General features: G+C 38.6%; 1 protein-coding gene across 13 annotated transcripts in view; it reads right to left on the reverse strand.

Annotated features, from left to right (window-relative positions):
- Positions 1 to 16,862, reverse strand: part of fryl (furry homolog, like) — a 467,472-nt gene that overhangs the window by 21,785 nt on the left and 428,825 nt on the right. For all 13 annotated transcript variants that reach the window (XM_072569022.1, XM_072569030.1, XM_072569038.1 and 10 more), the window contains one exon: positions 9,233 to 9,301. In XM_072569022.1, coding sequence (XP_072425123.1) covers positions 9,233 to 9,301 — 69 coding nt within the window. The remainder of the gene's footprint in view (positions 1 to 9,232; positions 9,302 to 16,862) is intronic.

Here is a 16,862-nt window from a genome sequence, read left to right on the forward strand (position 1 = left end):
AAAATTGCACATTGCTTTGTTAAAAACGAATTTACTTTCAATCAAATTTAATGGATATTTTTGAAGTAATATTTTTTAAAATGTTGATCTTTAAATTTTATTTTTTCACTTATTAAATAAGAATAATTCAATAATAAATAAATGGAATACCAAATCTATCATAAAGCTGACATTGTTACGATAGTGGTAAACACTGATTATGGAATTTTGTCTTTCGTCTTTGGATTGTTATACTGGAGTTCATTCATGGACTGAAATGTGTTTTGTTTTTACAAAGGAAGACATACATTGGAGTGGTCACCTGGTTATAAGGCACGCTTTGAGAAGACCTATGTGGAATACAGAAATTCATTTGCAGTGAAACTATACAGGCAAATCAGACAAATGAGTTGGCTCAAGAAATGTGCATTTTCATTTGAATTCATACATGTAAGATAATGGTCACATAATAGAAGATGAAAGGTTCACATGCAGCTTCATCAGCTTTTAAAGACAATGAAGGACTTTAGAGTACACACACAACTAAATTTCAACAAAATTCCTTTACTTTCAAACAAAAAAAACCTTTGGTAATGGGCTCATTCATTTTCCAGTGAGTTATAGTTGGTTCTGCTGTAACACATGTTTCTTCAACATGAATTGGCTTTAACGTGATTAAAGAATTTAGACCCTTATCTCAAACGTGAATTTTCCTTGCCTTCATTGGCTATAACGCGATTTTCGGGGCCCATTAGTCTAAATGGTGCAGTTATTGCGTGATTTTCTCATAATGCAAGATTGCATGAGAATGGAACTATCGTGTTATATCAGAATCGACTGTATATTTTAATTAAAGTATGTTAACTTTGTGCTAGAAAGGGAAATAACTTGCTTTAACCGACAAAGAAGGGATATTTGTAAACAAGATATTTTTCTCTCAACAACAAACAATACTTACACAGTTTTCATTAGTTTTATTTGTCATTCATAGTGACTTCATCCCAGATTTGCACTGAATTCAAATTTCACCATCTGTATAGTAAGATTTGACCCCACATGGCCAGAACATTAGCCTGTGATTCTAGATTACTTGCCTTGTGACATTATCACTACCTCATTGCCTCTTGCAAAGATTCTGCCTTTATTCACTCTTATGAAAGTATTGGTAAAGGCAGGGATTGAAATCTCTCAGAATTATAATGGAAAAGAACTGGAGTTCAGCTCCTTCAGTCATCTCATTCAGTAGAGTTGACCATATCAAATTACACTTTTCAGGTGGTGTTAGATTTATATTGACTAAAACCTTCAGAAATTTCACATATGCCACATAAAAATGGCAAGAGGATGTAAGGAGTTTTCATTGCATTCAGAATTTCTTTCTTTTCACTGGATAAGATGACTATCAAGAGATAGTCAGTACTGCAACTAATAATGGGAAATGAACCAGAGCAACTAAGAACCTGGGCCTGATGAATGTAGCCTAGGATATTAGAGTCATTGCGTCATACAGCACAGAAACAGACCCTTCAGTCCAACTCATCTATGCTGACCAGATATCCTAAAGTGATTGAGTCCCATTCACCAACATTTAGCCCATATCCCTCTATACGTTTCTATTCATGTACCCATCTAGATGCCTTTTAAAATGGAAGTATTTAAACTGGTTGCATTAGATTAGATTAGATTCCCTACAGTGTGGAAACAGGCCCTTCAGCCCAACCAGTCCACACCAACCCTCCGAAGAGTAACCTATCCAGACCCATTTCCCTCTAATTGACCTAATGCTATGGGGTAATTTGGCATGGCCAATTCACCTAACCTGCACATTTTGGACTGTGGAATGAAACCGGAGCACCTGGAGGAAACCCACGCAGATACAGGGAGAATGGGTAGAGTTTGCACAGTCAGTCAGTCAGCCAAGGTTGGAATTGAACCTGGGACCCTGGTGCTGTGAGGCAGCAGTACTAACTACTGAGCCTTAGATTCTGAAAAGTCCCAGAAGATTGGAAAACTGCTGATGTAACACTTTTATTTAAAAGAGGGAAGAGACAAAAAAGTGGTAACTCTGATGAAGTTTGCTCTGATGAAGAGTCACTGGACTCGAAACATTAATTTTCCTTTCTTCCCACAGATGCTGCCAGACCTGCTGAATTTTTCCAGCAATTTCTGATCTTGTTTCAGATGACTAGCATCTGTAGTCCTTTTTTAAATTATAATTGGAGGCTAGTTAATGTAAACCCTTTTATTGGGAAAATGTTAGAGTCTATTCTAAAGGCTGTAATAACACAGCATTTAGAAATATATGATATCATCAAGCAGATTCAGCATGTCTTCATGAAGGGGAAAAAATGCATGATAAATTTACTACAATTATTTGAGTAAGAAACAGGATAGATAAAAGGGGAAGCAGTCGATGTAACGTATTTGAATTTTCAAAAGGCATTTGATAAGATATCACACATTAGGCTGTTAAATAAGACAGAACCACATTGTCAAGGGTAGTATATTAGCATGAATAGAGGACTAGCTAACAAAAAAAAGAGTTGGGACAAGGGGAGAATTTTCAGGATAGCGATGTGTAACTAGAACTAGTGGAGTGACAAAGGGATTATATATTTACAACATATATTAATGACCCAGATGAGGAAAGAGAGTGTACCATAGCCAAGTTAGCAGATTACATAAAACTAGATGGTCATGGAAATGGTGAGGATGATATAAAAAGTCTGTAAAGAGATATAGATAGTTGGGCTTGTGGAAAAAGCTTGGCAAATGGAATATAATGTGGGTTAATATGAGATTGTGCACTTTGGCAGGAAGATTAAAGGAGCTGAGTTTTACTTAAATGGGGAAAGACTATAGAAAGCTATGGAACAGAGGGTTTCAGGAGTCCTTGTTCATGAATCACAAAAAGCTAACATGCAAGTTTAGCAGTTAATAGGATAGGCAAATAGAATGTCAGTCTTTATTTCAAAGGAAATGGTATATAAAAGGAGGGAGGTTTATTACAACTATCTAAGACACTACTAAGACGACATCTGGAATACAGTGGAAAGTTTTAAGTCCCTTTCTTAAGGAAAGATATTGGAAGCACCTGGAGAAGATTCATTCGGCTTCTACCAGATATGAAGGAAAGGTTGAGTAGATTGGGCCTACACTAGATGAATTTAGAAGAACAAGAGGCGACTTTGTTGAAACATACGAGATTCTTAAGTGCCGTGACAGAGTAGTTTGTGGAAAGGTTGTTTCCCCTTGTGGGCGAGTCTAGACCAGAGGGTATAATCTCAGAATAAGGAGTCACACACTTAAAACAGAGATAAGGAGGAATTTCTTCTTTCAAAGGGTAGTGGACCTGTGGAATTATTTTAATTCGGTTGAGGCTGGATCATTAAATATATTCAAGACTAAGATAAATAGATTTTTAATTAAGGGAATTAAGGGTTCAAAGACAAGCAGCAACAAGGTGGAGTTGATAAGCCATAATCTCATTGGATGGCAGAGCAAACTCGATGGGCTAATGATTTACTTCTGCTCCTAAGTATTATGGTTTTCAAAGAAACAGTAATCGATGGATCATGACACAACAAAGTTTAATTTGGATGAGGCTGGGCATGTGGACAGAAGAGATTCATTTTGATGGGGCTGAGAATGTAATTAAGGATGAAATGTTACAAAAATTATGTAAAAGAAAATGGCATTATTAAATACTTAAAGTAACTACCGAGAGCTCAGGAGAAATATAATCCACTAAAAACAGGATCACACTTGTCAATAATATGTCATGAATGAGTAAAGAGATTAGAGTTAAACTAAAACCAAAGAAAAACACATCTGTTCAGTAGACAGACAAAGGGAAAAAAAAGGGGACAAGAGAGACAATTTATAATGCAAATAAACTTGCAACAGATAAAACACTGGTCCAGATAGACTGCACTCTCACAATTTAAAACTTAGTGAAGAGAAAGAGGCACCTAAATATTTCTGATAGTTATATTTAAAACACGTGATAAATCAAGACCCAGGAATTATTATCTAATTAGTTTAACATAGGAGAATGGAATAATAAAAAAGTAATGAGTGCAGATATCCTAAAGGAAGGATAAGCTTGGCTAACCTTACTAAATTCTTGAGAAAAATACAGAGAAAAAAGGTAATTGTGTGGATGTATTTGTATTTAGGTTTTCAAAGAAACTTCGATAAGGTACGCAAAACTAAGGCAGAGGATGAGGAAATTGGGGATAGCAGCAGAATGTAAGTTGTTCACATTACAAAAAAGGACAATGGGGTTAATGGTAGATAATCAAATTGACAAAAGGTAGAAAATGGTACGTTTTGGGGTTTAGGATGGGGAGACTGTTGTCAACATGAATGATTTTGACTCAAAAAAAAACTAGAAGTAATAATTTGAAAAGTAGCAGACAACACCAAATTGAGAGGTCTAATTAATAGGTAGGAAAGACAATTAAAAATCAAAGGCAATTTTAATAACCTTGCAGAATAGGTGTTTAATTGGCAAATTAATTATATATAAACAAGTATGAAGAGATCTATTCATGCAGCCACAAAGGCTATAAAAAGGCTGGGTACATTCAAAGTTGGTAAGTCACCAGGACTAGATGGGACATATCTGAAAAAGCTGAAGCAAGTTAGGATGGAAATTCTGGAGAACCAGCCATATTCAGTCTTCCATGCTTTCTTAGATAAAGGGGTGGAGAATTATTCAAAAACAGGAGAAGGCTAGCAACTCAAGTCAATTTACCCTCATGGTGGAAGATCTTTTAGAAATGATATTCTGGGACAAAATTAACAGTCATTTACGATAGGATTTTGTATTTTGTGTTGGGACCCTGCCATCAAAGTCAATTGGAGTTCCTGACCTGTACTGTGCCCAGACCAGTACTGGCTGTGATTTTCCATGAATGTACAATTAGCTGCCAGAGGACTAGTTGCCTTTCAGTTAAGAATGGCAGATAAGTCAAAGTGAGAATGTCGAATGAGTTTTCAAGCACGTTGAAGAGGCTGCTTCCATCTTAACACATGCCCTAAACAGCTTTGAAAAGTCTAAAGTAAGAACTGACCACAGCCATCAGCTCATCTTTATGGAAGGGGAACTCATCTACAAGGCAGCCTGTGATTGCAACGGAGATCATACAGGCAAGAGGGGCATTTCAGGGTGTGCTGGAGTGGAGACTCCAGGTTTTATGCTAGGAAACAAAGTGAGGTAGCTGAAATGCTTCCAATGGTGCAGTTACTCATAAGCTGGGAGGAAATTTCTAGTTAAGGTCTGGTAATTGGTCTTAGTTGTGTTTTAACTTGCCTTAATTAGATTGCACTGCCCTTCTGCCCCTGATCCCACCTCCATGACAATTTTGTTCATGGACAAGTGTAGATTAATTAAGGAAATGCACCAGGGATTCATAAAATGCAAATCATATCCAGCTGACTTGATTGAACTTTTGACAGATAATAAAGAAGAGTGATGAGGCTAACGCATTTGGCATATTAAATGTGAATTTCTAAATGTCATCCAAACAAGTGGCTTGGTAGTTTCAGCTCATGGAGTAAAAGGCATAGATACATAGTTAGCAGAGTGACACGAAACTAAGTAATCATAAATAGTTGCTTTTTGGACTGGAGTCAAGTATAGAATAAGGTTCCCCCAGAGCCTGATGCTGAGATCACTGCTTTACTGAATTTGTGTATATGTACATAATTATATACACATGTATAAACAAAACTAAATTAAATCTGCAAAAGTCCTCTTTTCCAAAGCTAAGGGTGCAGAATATATTGAGTGGAGGTTAGATTCTCTTTTGTTGGAGATAATTGCATGATGCCAATGTTACTTGCCACGGATCAGCCCAAATCTGAATGTTGTCCATGTCTCGCTCCAGTACTGGAGGTGTCACAAATGGTGCTGTACGCTATGCAACCATTAAAAAATACTGCCATTTCTCACTTTATGTTGGAGAGATGGCTATTGATGAAACACGTGAAGATGGTTGGGCCTAGGATACCACATTGAAAAACCACTACAGTGATGTCCTGGGGTTGGGATGATCTGCAAAGACTACAGTCATCGAGAGTCATAACTGGATTCAAAACTATTTCCTTCTCCACAGGTGTACACCTGCTGGGTTTCTCTCATACTTTCTGATCTTATTTCAGATTACCAGCATCTGTGATATTCTGCTTTTACTACAAGGGTCCTTGATGCCACACACAGTCAAATGTCTTGTGGCAAGGACAATCACTCTCACTTCATCGCTAGAGTTCAGCTCATTAGTCCAGATTTGAATGAAGGCTGTATTGTTGTGAGAAACTGTGTGGTCTTAGCAGAAGGACTGGGCCAAAGGTAGTGAGTAAGTTATTGCTGAGTAAGTGCCATTTCATAGAACTGTTGATGACATATTGCAGCATTCACTGATGATTGTGAGTGGTCTGATGGGGCAAGGGAATTGGGGACTGTTTGCAGATGTTTTATCTGTGTCATTTTTAACATTGCTGTCTAGATGTCAGTATTGTAGCTGTATTGCAACAGTTAAGTTTATGGCATGACTAATTCTACCATATCTTCAACACTATTGCTGGAGTGGTGTCAGGAGCTATAAGCTTTTATTTCAATTCATTCATGGGAATGGACTTTACTGGCCAGACGAGTAATTATCAACCAGCCCTCATTACCCTGGAGAATGCAGAGGCAGACTACCTTCTTGAATCACTGCAGCCCTTGGGGCACAGGAACACCCAAAGTGCTGTTAGGAAGGGAGGTTAAGAATTTTGACCCTGTGATGGTGTTACGGATTCAAGTTAAGATGCTTTGCAACTTGAAGGGGAACAAGTAGGTGGTATTTCCATGCACCCACTGCTCTTGTCCTTCTGGATGGTCTCGGATTTGGAAGATACTGTTAAAAGATCATTGGCAAGTTGTTGCAGTGCGTCCTGAGCTCATGCACATTGCTACTATCCACCATTGGAGAAGGCAGTGATTCTGGAAGGTGGGGTATAGTGTGTTGGATGGTGTCAAGTCTCTCGAGTGTTGATTGAAATCCACACATCCAGACAAAGGGAGAGTATTCCTTCTCACTTCTACCTTATAGATGGATAGGCTTTGGAGATGTGAGATAGTTGCTGCAGGATGTTTAGTTTCTGACTTTCTTTTGTACCTGCAGTATGGATATGACTGGTACGTTTAATTTCTGGTCAAGAGTAATGTTCAGGAAGCTGATAATGCTATTAAATGTCAAAGAGCATTAGATTAACTTTCATTGGAGATGTTCACTGCCTGGCTTATGTAGAGTGAAACCTACTTGCCATTGCCAGCCCAAATCTGGATATCCTTTTGAATGTGAACTGCTTTCGTATCAAAGGAGTTGTGAATAGTGTTGAAAATTTGCATGAATGACATTGAAATGGTTAATGCAGGTGACTGTTGAAATGATCAACAGCATTTGCATCTTACTACATAGTGTGATCATCCAATTTAGTTCTCAAACTTTGTTGACAAACGTTCATGTGATAAAGAAAAAGATGATTTGAAGGATGGAAGAGTATGATGCTCTAAATTGCTAAATAGCTTTTAAATTTGTTACAGTAATGCCAAATTAAAAAAAAGTAGGAGTGGATATTCTTCACAAATTGTTCTGAATGAGCCTAATTATCAACAGACTATCCACTCATTGGTTCTGTGAAACCTGCTTCTCACACAATTCACATCCTGGTCGTCCTCCAGTTTCAAAACATAAGTAGCACATTTCAGCAGGAATAACTGCATTGCATTCACCCTACAATATCCCCTCCCAGCTCAGCTTCATCATAACAGTCTGAACTCCATTCAGAATTTTTTGTAGAAATTCCTGTACAATTCTTCTCCTCCACTTGCCTCAGAAAGTACTTCCATGAACTTCAGATCAGAAATATTTTGGTTAATTCATGTGGAAGAAATGTCAGAGAGTTGGAGCAAAGTTCATCAGATCTAATAAAATACTATTTTCATATTCCATATTTAGAAATATCTGTTAGCACTAAACAAATCCAAATACTTTAACTTTTTATCCTACTTTGTTTCTAACTGGAGCCCTGACATTTTTCTTAAAATTTCAGGGACTCATCGATCAATGCAGGCACACTGCATGATTTAGAGCTGAAAATGTGTTGCTGGAAAAGCGCAGCAGGTCAGGCAGCATCCAAGGAACAGGAGAATCGACGTTTCGGGCATGAGCCCTTCTTCAGATTCCTGAAGAAGGGCTGATGCCCGAAACGTCGATTCTCCTGTTCCTTGGATGTTGCCTGACCTGCTGCGCTTTTCCAGCAACACATTTTCAGCTCTGATCTCCAGCATCTGCAGTCCTCACTTTCTCCACACTGCATGATTTACCCTTCATCAAAACTGATAGCGTGGGTAAATGGGAATTCCCCTCTGGAAGTGCTGAACCTGTCCAATACGTAGTTAAAAAAATACTGTGCAATAGTCATCCTGATCACAGCAAAGGAAGGACAAATACAACACTGTTTACACCCTAATTTTCTAATGGTTGTTTCTTTATTTATACAATGGTAGAAAGTGAAAGAATAACTGACTCAGTTTGTTTTGCTAACTAGTTAGATGACAGATAAACAGATCATTCAGAACATTCACTGGAAGAATGACCTAACTGACCATTGATACGTATTTATTTTAGAATACAAAATAACCCAAGACTGTTCACATGGAGCCTCTTTTGTTTTACTAAGATGACCTCAAAAGCAAATTAATTAGTCATACATGAATATGGAGCAAAGTTAAAGGGCAATAAATAATCTGAAAGCAGGCAAACATAAATATTCTAAAAATTAGTTTAATTCAAAGATAGTATAGACTACTAGTTACAAATCATGGTATTGCAGGATTCAAGCCTCACATTTATGATTTTCAGTATATAGTTTCGTGAGGGTAGTCCAATGTTTGTTTTCCATGCTCTCCATCTTTGATAAAGAAAGTGGTAAAGGTTTTGAATTTACAGGAGAACTTCCAGTGCAATTAGCTGGATATGTCAACATCATGCTCAACGGAGAGAACATTTTTGCATTATTCAGTCCCCAAAATATTACCATAAATTGCCAAAATGGGAATTATGTTTTCAAAACAATTAGGTGCATTAAATGATCCTTCCTCCACTTTCTCCTAAGGCTTTCTCTATACAAGCAAAGTGAAAAAATGAAGTGGAAGGGTGGTGTAGTCTTGTAAAAAAATAGAAACAAAGAGATCACTCACTTGTGCTTCTCTATTTGTTCTTTGGAGACCATCAACTGTGCCAAATGTTCTTTTACAATTCTCCAACCACTGCATTGAAAGAATAATCAATCATATTTGTAAGTACGTACTTTAATCAACATAAAAACAATGACAATCTCATATATATGGAAAGTTATTCATAAATCGCAGATAACCGTTCCCAGATCTTATTCTTACAGCAAAAATATTGCACTATGTAAGGAGTAGCTTTCCATTTTGGGTAACATTTACTGCATACCTCGAGATTTACAGCCACTTTCTTTTTCATTGTGCCAAAGAAGCAGAAATAAGTGGGATAAATACAGGAGGATTTATTTTAACAGAAGACATATGGGGAGGCAACAAAGAACCTACAACCTAAAGAGTGCACTGGGTCACAAGGACAATGGGTGCACGTGCATTGATCTTTGCAAGTGGCAAGATATTTGAGAACATAACCAGTAAAGCATATAAAGTACAGGAGTTGGGAGGTCATGATGCAGCTGTACTGAACATTGGTGAGGCCACTTTTGGAACAGTGTGTTCAATTCTGGTCTCCCTCCTATAGGAAGGATGTTGTGAAACTTAAAAAGGTTCAGAAAAGACTTACAAAGATGTTGCCAGGCTTGGAGGCTTTGAGCTATAGGGAAAGGCTGAATAGGCTGGTACTGTTTTCCCTGGAGCATCGGAGGCTTAGGGGGGGGTAGAGGATTTTAAAATCATGAGTGGTATGGGTTGGGTAAATAGACAAGATCTTTCACCTGGGGTGGGGAAGTCCAGAATTAGAGGGCATAGGTTTAGGGTGAGAGGGAAAATTGATATAATGCTTGAAATGACCAAAGTTCAGTTTTAAGGTTGTGCCCTTAGATTCTGAATTAACCACCCCCTCTCCCCACCTCCACCCCACCCTGAGGATAGACCTCCTCTGTTTCCATTTCCTTTATCACTTTAAACAACTCAATTAGATTAATAGTGTATTTAAGTTCCCGGAGGAAGTCAGATCAGGAGACAACATTTTCCATTTACGCTTCTAAATTCATTTCCTCTTCAATATCTTTACCTAAAACCCAATCTACTTTTAAATTTCCAGAATCCAAAATTACTCTTAAACATTTTAAATTCTTGACTTCTAGGCTGCTTGGAAATCTCCTGAAGAAGATTCACTTTTGAACCATGATTCACTAAAATATAAATTATTTAGAAGACACAAATTAAAGAGAGGTGATACATTTTACAAATATAGGTTTACAGAACATGTATAGTGTGTTCTTGTTAACCACAGATGGCTATTTTGTCCATTAGAAAACAACATTGTGCATATAAAGGCAGTGAAGGCCACTTCCCAAAATACCTCATTCCAAAGATCTGTATAACTCTAGTAACAAAGCAGAAAGGCAATTCTTCATTTAATCAATTTAAAAAGAATCACTAAATCAAATTTGATGGCTGATGCAATAATGGAGAGAGTACTCCAGAGGCTGCAGCATCTGATTCAATCAGTGAATGGATTCCAAGTTCCATTTGTAAATCATATTATGCTCATACGTGACCCAATTTAATTATATTTATAACACAGAGTCTACAATAGAAGATACGTGCAAAACCAAGTAGATCCTCTTGTTCCCATCACTGAAATAGTCAAACATTGAAACAAATGTTTAAAGCTGAATATAGCACCATAATAAGGAGAAAGTGAGGACTGCAGATGCTGGAGATCAGAGTCAAAATGTGTGGTGCTGGAAAACTCAGCAGGTGAGGCAGCATCCAAGGAGCAAGAGAGTTGACATATAAGCGCTTCATCCTGATGCTCGAATGCTGCCTGACTAATCATGTTTCTTCATCACCACGTTTTTCGATACCGTACCATTATACACAAAAATGAACTTTCGCTTTGGTGTTTTGGGCCAGCTTCTTTTCGGGGGGGGAAGGAAGAAGAGCTTAAATGTATAATTTGGAGATTTAAATATTGCTAATAAATGCCTTTCATAATCATGTATACACCTTAATCAAGCTCTTCGCTCACAATTTCCTGCTGCTAAATGTAAGCGGCAAACATAATAGGTGCCTCATCAAGTAGCCTAGATACTTTATATAATTATTATAGTTGTGTATGCTTGACCAAACAACTGCATATCAAATAATCTCACTTGCCATGCATAGCCTGGGTTAGAATAATTGTGTCAAACATTGAGGTCTCATGCTCCTCTGATGCTGCCTGACCTGCTGTGCTTTTCCAACACCACACTTTTGACTCTAATCTCCAGTATCTGCAGTCCTCACTTTCTCCTTAGAGTAACTGTATGTATGCAGAACACATATGCAAAGGCACATAGAGGATCTGCCTTTCTTTATATCTTTACCCAGAGTGTACTAATGAAGCTTGCAATAAATATTTGATAGAGCATTCATAGTTACTTATTCACTGACAGCACACAAATTCAGTAGCTCCAAATGAAAACAGCTACCCAATTTTATTTCAGTTTGACTGGACATCAACTGGAACTTCAACGTAAATCTTAGACATTCAAAACTCTAGGTCAGTTTTTACTAAATGCACCAGGTTCTCTCTCTCTCTCTCAGGAGGTTTCATGACCTCAAGCAGTTATATTCAAAAAAGACATCTCAAAGAACTCCCTAAGGAAATTGCTGATCATATCACAAGAATATTTAATTCTCCCTGTCTGTGACAGATATGAAGCACTTTATATATTGTGCTTTACAGTAATAACAAAAATCAGCACATTCAGGCATGCTCCTGTGCAACACAAGTAAATAAAGAGGAAAGTGACAAAGTATTCTTAAATAGCATCTTCACAAACAATAATCATAACAGTACAAGAATTGAAATTCCATGGCAGATTTAAATTTGTAAATGGCATTTTGGGAAATGACCATAATTCTGAAAGTTTAAGTTACTTATGAATAAGTGTAAGAGTAGTCCGCAGGCGAGTACCAAACTTAGTGGGGGGGGAAGAGTTTACTTTCACAATATCAGGCAGGGAATGTAGATTGGGAGGTGGCTGTTTGAGGGTTAATTCACACCAGATATGCGAGTGTCTTTTAAAACCGGTTGATCAGAGTTCAGGAGCAACATGTTCATGACAATATGAAGGATAAGGATGGCAAGATTTAGGAACCTGGGATGACAAGAAATATTGAGAGTTCAGTCAAAAAGGAAATGGAGGCACATGCAAGGTTTATGAAACTGCAGACAGACAGTCTTCGATGAATGCAAAGATGACAGGAAAGAATTCAAACAATGAATTAGGAGGACTAAAGGAAGCCATGTCTTTTGGCAAACAGGATTAAGCAAAATCATACATATATAAGGAGCAAGAAGGTAGCTAAGGAAAAGGTAGGTACGCTCAAGGACAAAAGGAGGAAGTGGTGGAGGTCCTGAATGAATCCTTTGTCGTAGTATTCACAAAGGAGAAGGACATGGTAGATAGTGTTTCTTGGGAGGGATATGATGATATTCTAGGGTACGTCAATATAAAAAAAAGGTATTGGCTGTTTTGAGAAGTATTAAGGCTGACAAGTCCCCAAGGACCCAATGGGATGCGCCCCAGATTACTGAGGGAGGCAGGTGAGAAAACTGCTGGGGCCTTGTATGAAAAATTTGTATCTTCTTTGGATACAGAGGTCTTAGGACTGGTGAATAGCATCTGTTCCTTTGTTTAAGAAGGGCAAAAGGGATAAAATGGGAAACAAAAGGCTGATGAGCATTAAATCAGTGGTAGGTAAATTACTGAAGATGATTCTTCAGGATAGGATTTACTCTCATTTGAAAAAATATAGACTTACTAGTGAAAGACAGCATCACTTTATACAGGGATGTCACAAATTTGATTGAGTTTTTTTGAGGAAGTGACAAAGATGATTGATAAAAGCAAAGCAGTAGATGTTGTCCAAATGAATTTTAGCAAGGTCTTTGACAAGGTCCCCCAATGGGAGGTGGATACAGAAGGTGAAGTCACATGAGATTTGTATTAAGCTGGTAAGATAGATATAGACCTGGCCTACTGTATTCGTGAAAGTGTTTTTTTCGGATTGGAGATCTGTGACCAGTGGTGTTCCTCAGGGATCAGTGCTGGGACCCCTGTTGTTTGTAACATACAAAAATTATTTGAGGGTGGCCTAAGTAGTGAGTTTGCAGGTGACACAAAGAATGGGGGAGCTGTGGATAGTGAGAAAGATTGCTAGAGGTAACAGGAAGGCTACACAAACTGGAGACTTGGATGAAAGTATACAGTAAACAGCAGAATTCTTAAAAACATTAAAATACAGGGTGATCTGGCTGTACAGATCTACAGTTCCCACAACGTGGCAACACAAGTGGATAAACTGGTCACGAAGGCATATGGCATGCTTGTCTTCAGTCAGGGCACAGAATATAAAAACTGGCAAGTTATGTTGCAGGTACATAGAAGTTTATTTAGACCATATTGGAATTTTATGTATAGTTTTGGTCGCTGCACTGTCAGAAGGATGTGGAGACTTTGGAGAGGATTTTGCAAAAAGTTTATCAGAATGTTGCCAGGATCGTAAAAGAGGTGACCTGATAGAGGTTTACAAAATTATGAAAGGCATGGATAGAATGGATAGTTGGGAGTCTTTTTCTAAGGTATGAATGTTAATTACAAGGAGATATAGGTTTAAAAGGAGGTAACTTTAAAGGGAGATGTGAGAGGCACTTTTTGTTTTTACACTGACGGTGGTAAATATCTAGAATGTGCTTCCAAAGATGATGGAGGAGGTGAATACAATAGCAACTTTTAAGGGGCACCTTGACAGTTATGACTAGGTAGGGAAGAGACAGATTGCACAGAGGCAAAAGACTTTTATTTCGAAAAGCACCATGTGTGAGCACAGTCTTGGTGGAGTGAAAGGCCATTACTGTGCTGTACTGTTCATTAATAATTTGGGTCAGTAGAACAAACACAGATCACCGGGTCGAGGACTGGGATTGAGAAAAAGGCTGGACTCAGAATCTAGACCCGAGAAGTTTACAATAGCTCAAGGTTACAATTTTATTACAAAGTTAATAAAAGCACTCCAGGAAATAGTTACTTATCACACTGCTTGCACTTCTGAAGGTGCAAGCTTAAATTCTGCATTTGGATGGATTAATGTTAAAATCAAGTCATAAAGGAAAATAATTTATTGACTGAAGTTGTAAAATTGCGAGCATAGCATGTATCTTCAAATAAAGTGGTACAGGGATGGCCACAAAATGCAGAATATTTCTGGAAGGAAAGATGATGAAACTTTGAGGTAATGTTGTATATGATCACAGGCGCCAGGACTGGAAAACAGCTAAGGTAACACCCATAAGGAGGGAAGGAGGCAGAAGGCAGGAAATTATAGACCAGTTAGCTTGACCTTGGTCGCTGGTTAAGATTTTAAGAGTCCATTATTAAGGATGAGATTGCAGAGTACTTGGAAGTACATAGTTAAGTACGGTTATACAGTCGTGGAGATGTACAGCGCGGTGCAACCTGTCCATTCCGACCAAATATCCGAACCTAATACAGTTCCATTTGGCCCACATCCCTATCTGCACTGCACTCATCTCCCACCAAGGTTCATGCACTCCTGCTCTCACTACTTTCTGCAACACCATCTCTCATTTACGCTCCTCCTCCTCTAGACCACCGACCCACTGCCTAATTGCTTGCTTGGGACTCCCCACCATCTTTTGCCCACATGCACCTGGACTAACAGGGAAGTGCTGAGTTCGTATAAAGGCTCTGGTCAGATATTTGGAACATTGAGTAGTTTTGGGCCCCTTATCTAAGGAGGATGTCCTCGCCTTGCAGGGGTCCAGATGAGGTTCACAAGAACGATTCCAGGAATGAAGAGCTTGTCATATATGATGACAGGCATCAGAAATGACGCCTAGTTGAGGACTTTGGTCTATATTTGAAGAAGTTTAGAAGGATAAGGCAATTCTCATTGAAACTTACAGAATACTGAGGGCCTGGATAGCGTAGATCTGAAAAAGATATTTCCACTAGTATGAGAGACTAGGACCCAAGGTACAGCCTCATAGTGAAGGGACAGCCCTTTAAAAAACTGAGATTAAAAGGAAGTCCTTCAGCTGGAGGGTGGTTAATCTGTGGTACTCATTGCTGCAGAGATCTGCGGAGGCCAAGTCATTGAATGTATTTAAGGCAGAGATAAATAGGTTGCTGATTAGTAAGGGGATCAAGGGTTATTTAAAGAGGTCAAGAGATTAGAGTTGAAAAACATACCAGCCACAAACGAAAGCCGGAGCAGACAAAATGGACCAAATGGCCTAATTCTGCTCCGATATCTTACAGACTTACTGCAAAAGCAAACATAAAAGTGTGGAAAGGTTCTGAAAACTGATGTACAGAAACTAAATGTTTCTCAAGAAACTAAAGTTGCAAGAACAAAGCAAAGGATAACCAATACAGTTTCTCATGGACCTACTTCTTCTCTCATGCCGAGTGGATTATCAGACAAAACACAGCACCAAGGAACTGCTTTTGTCACAGAGATTTTTTTAAAAATTGTTAGCAAATTTAGTCATTTGATTTTAATATCTGGAATTTCCATGGACTGAAGATTGTAAGGTGAAAGAGAAGTAGGCTATTCAGATTACTGAGTCTGCTCTGCCATTCAAAGAGATCATGGCTGATCTGATAATCATCCACTCCACTTTTCTGCCTTTTCCCCATAACCTTTATTGATTAATGGCCTTTCTATTTATGCCTTGAATATAGAGTTATAGAATCAGAGAGATGTATAGCATGGAAACAGACCCTTCGGTCCAACCCGTCCATGCTGACCAGATATCCCAACCCAATCTAGTTCCACCTGCCAGCACCAGGCCCATATCCTCCAAATCCTTCCTGTTCATATACCCATCCAAATGCCTCTTAAATGTTTCAATTGTACTAGCCTCCACCACTTCCTCTGGCAGCTCATTCCATACATGTACCACCCTCGGTGTGAAAATGGTGCCCCTTAGGTCTCTTTTATATCTTTTTCCTCTCACCCTAAACCTATGCCCTCTAGCTCTGGACTCCCCCACCCCAGGGAAAAGACTTTGTCTATTTATCCTATTCATGCACCTCAATTTTGTAAACCTCCATAAGGTCACCCCTCAACCTCCAATGCTCCAGGGAAAACAGCCCCAGCCTGTTCAGCTTCTCCCTATAGCTCAAATCCTCCAATCCTGGCAACATCCTTGTAAATCTTTTCTGAACCCTTTCAAGTTTCACAACATTTTTCCGATAGGAAGGAGACCAGAATTGCACGCAATATTCCAATGTCCTGTAGAGCCGCAACATGACCTCCCCAACTCCTGTACTCAATACTCTGACCAATAAAGGAAAGCATACCAAACGCCACCTTCACTCACCTATCTACCTGCAATTCCACTTTCAAGGAGCTATGAACCTGCACTCCAAGGTCTCTTTGTTCAGTAACACTCCCTAGGACCTTACCATTAAATGTATAAGTCCTATTAAGATTTGCTTTCCCAAAATGCAGTACCTCGCATTTATCTGAATTAAACTCCACCTGCCACTTCTCAGCCCATTCACCCATCTTGTCAAGATCCTGTTGTAGTCTGAGGTAACCTTCTTCGCTGTCCACTACA

The sequence above is a fragment of the Chiloscyllium punctatum genome, chromosome 1, assembly GCF_047496795.1.
Source record: "Chiloscyllium punctatum isolate Juve2018m chromosome 1, sChiPun1.3, whole genome shotgun sequence".
NCBI lineage: Eukaryota > Metazoa > Chordata > Chondrichthyes > Orectolobiformes > Hemiscylliidae > Chiloscyllium > Chiloscyllium punctatum.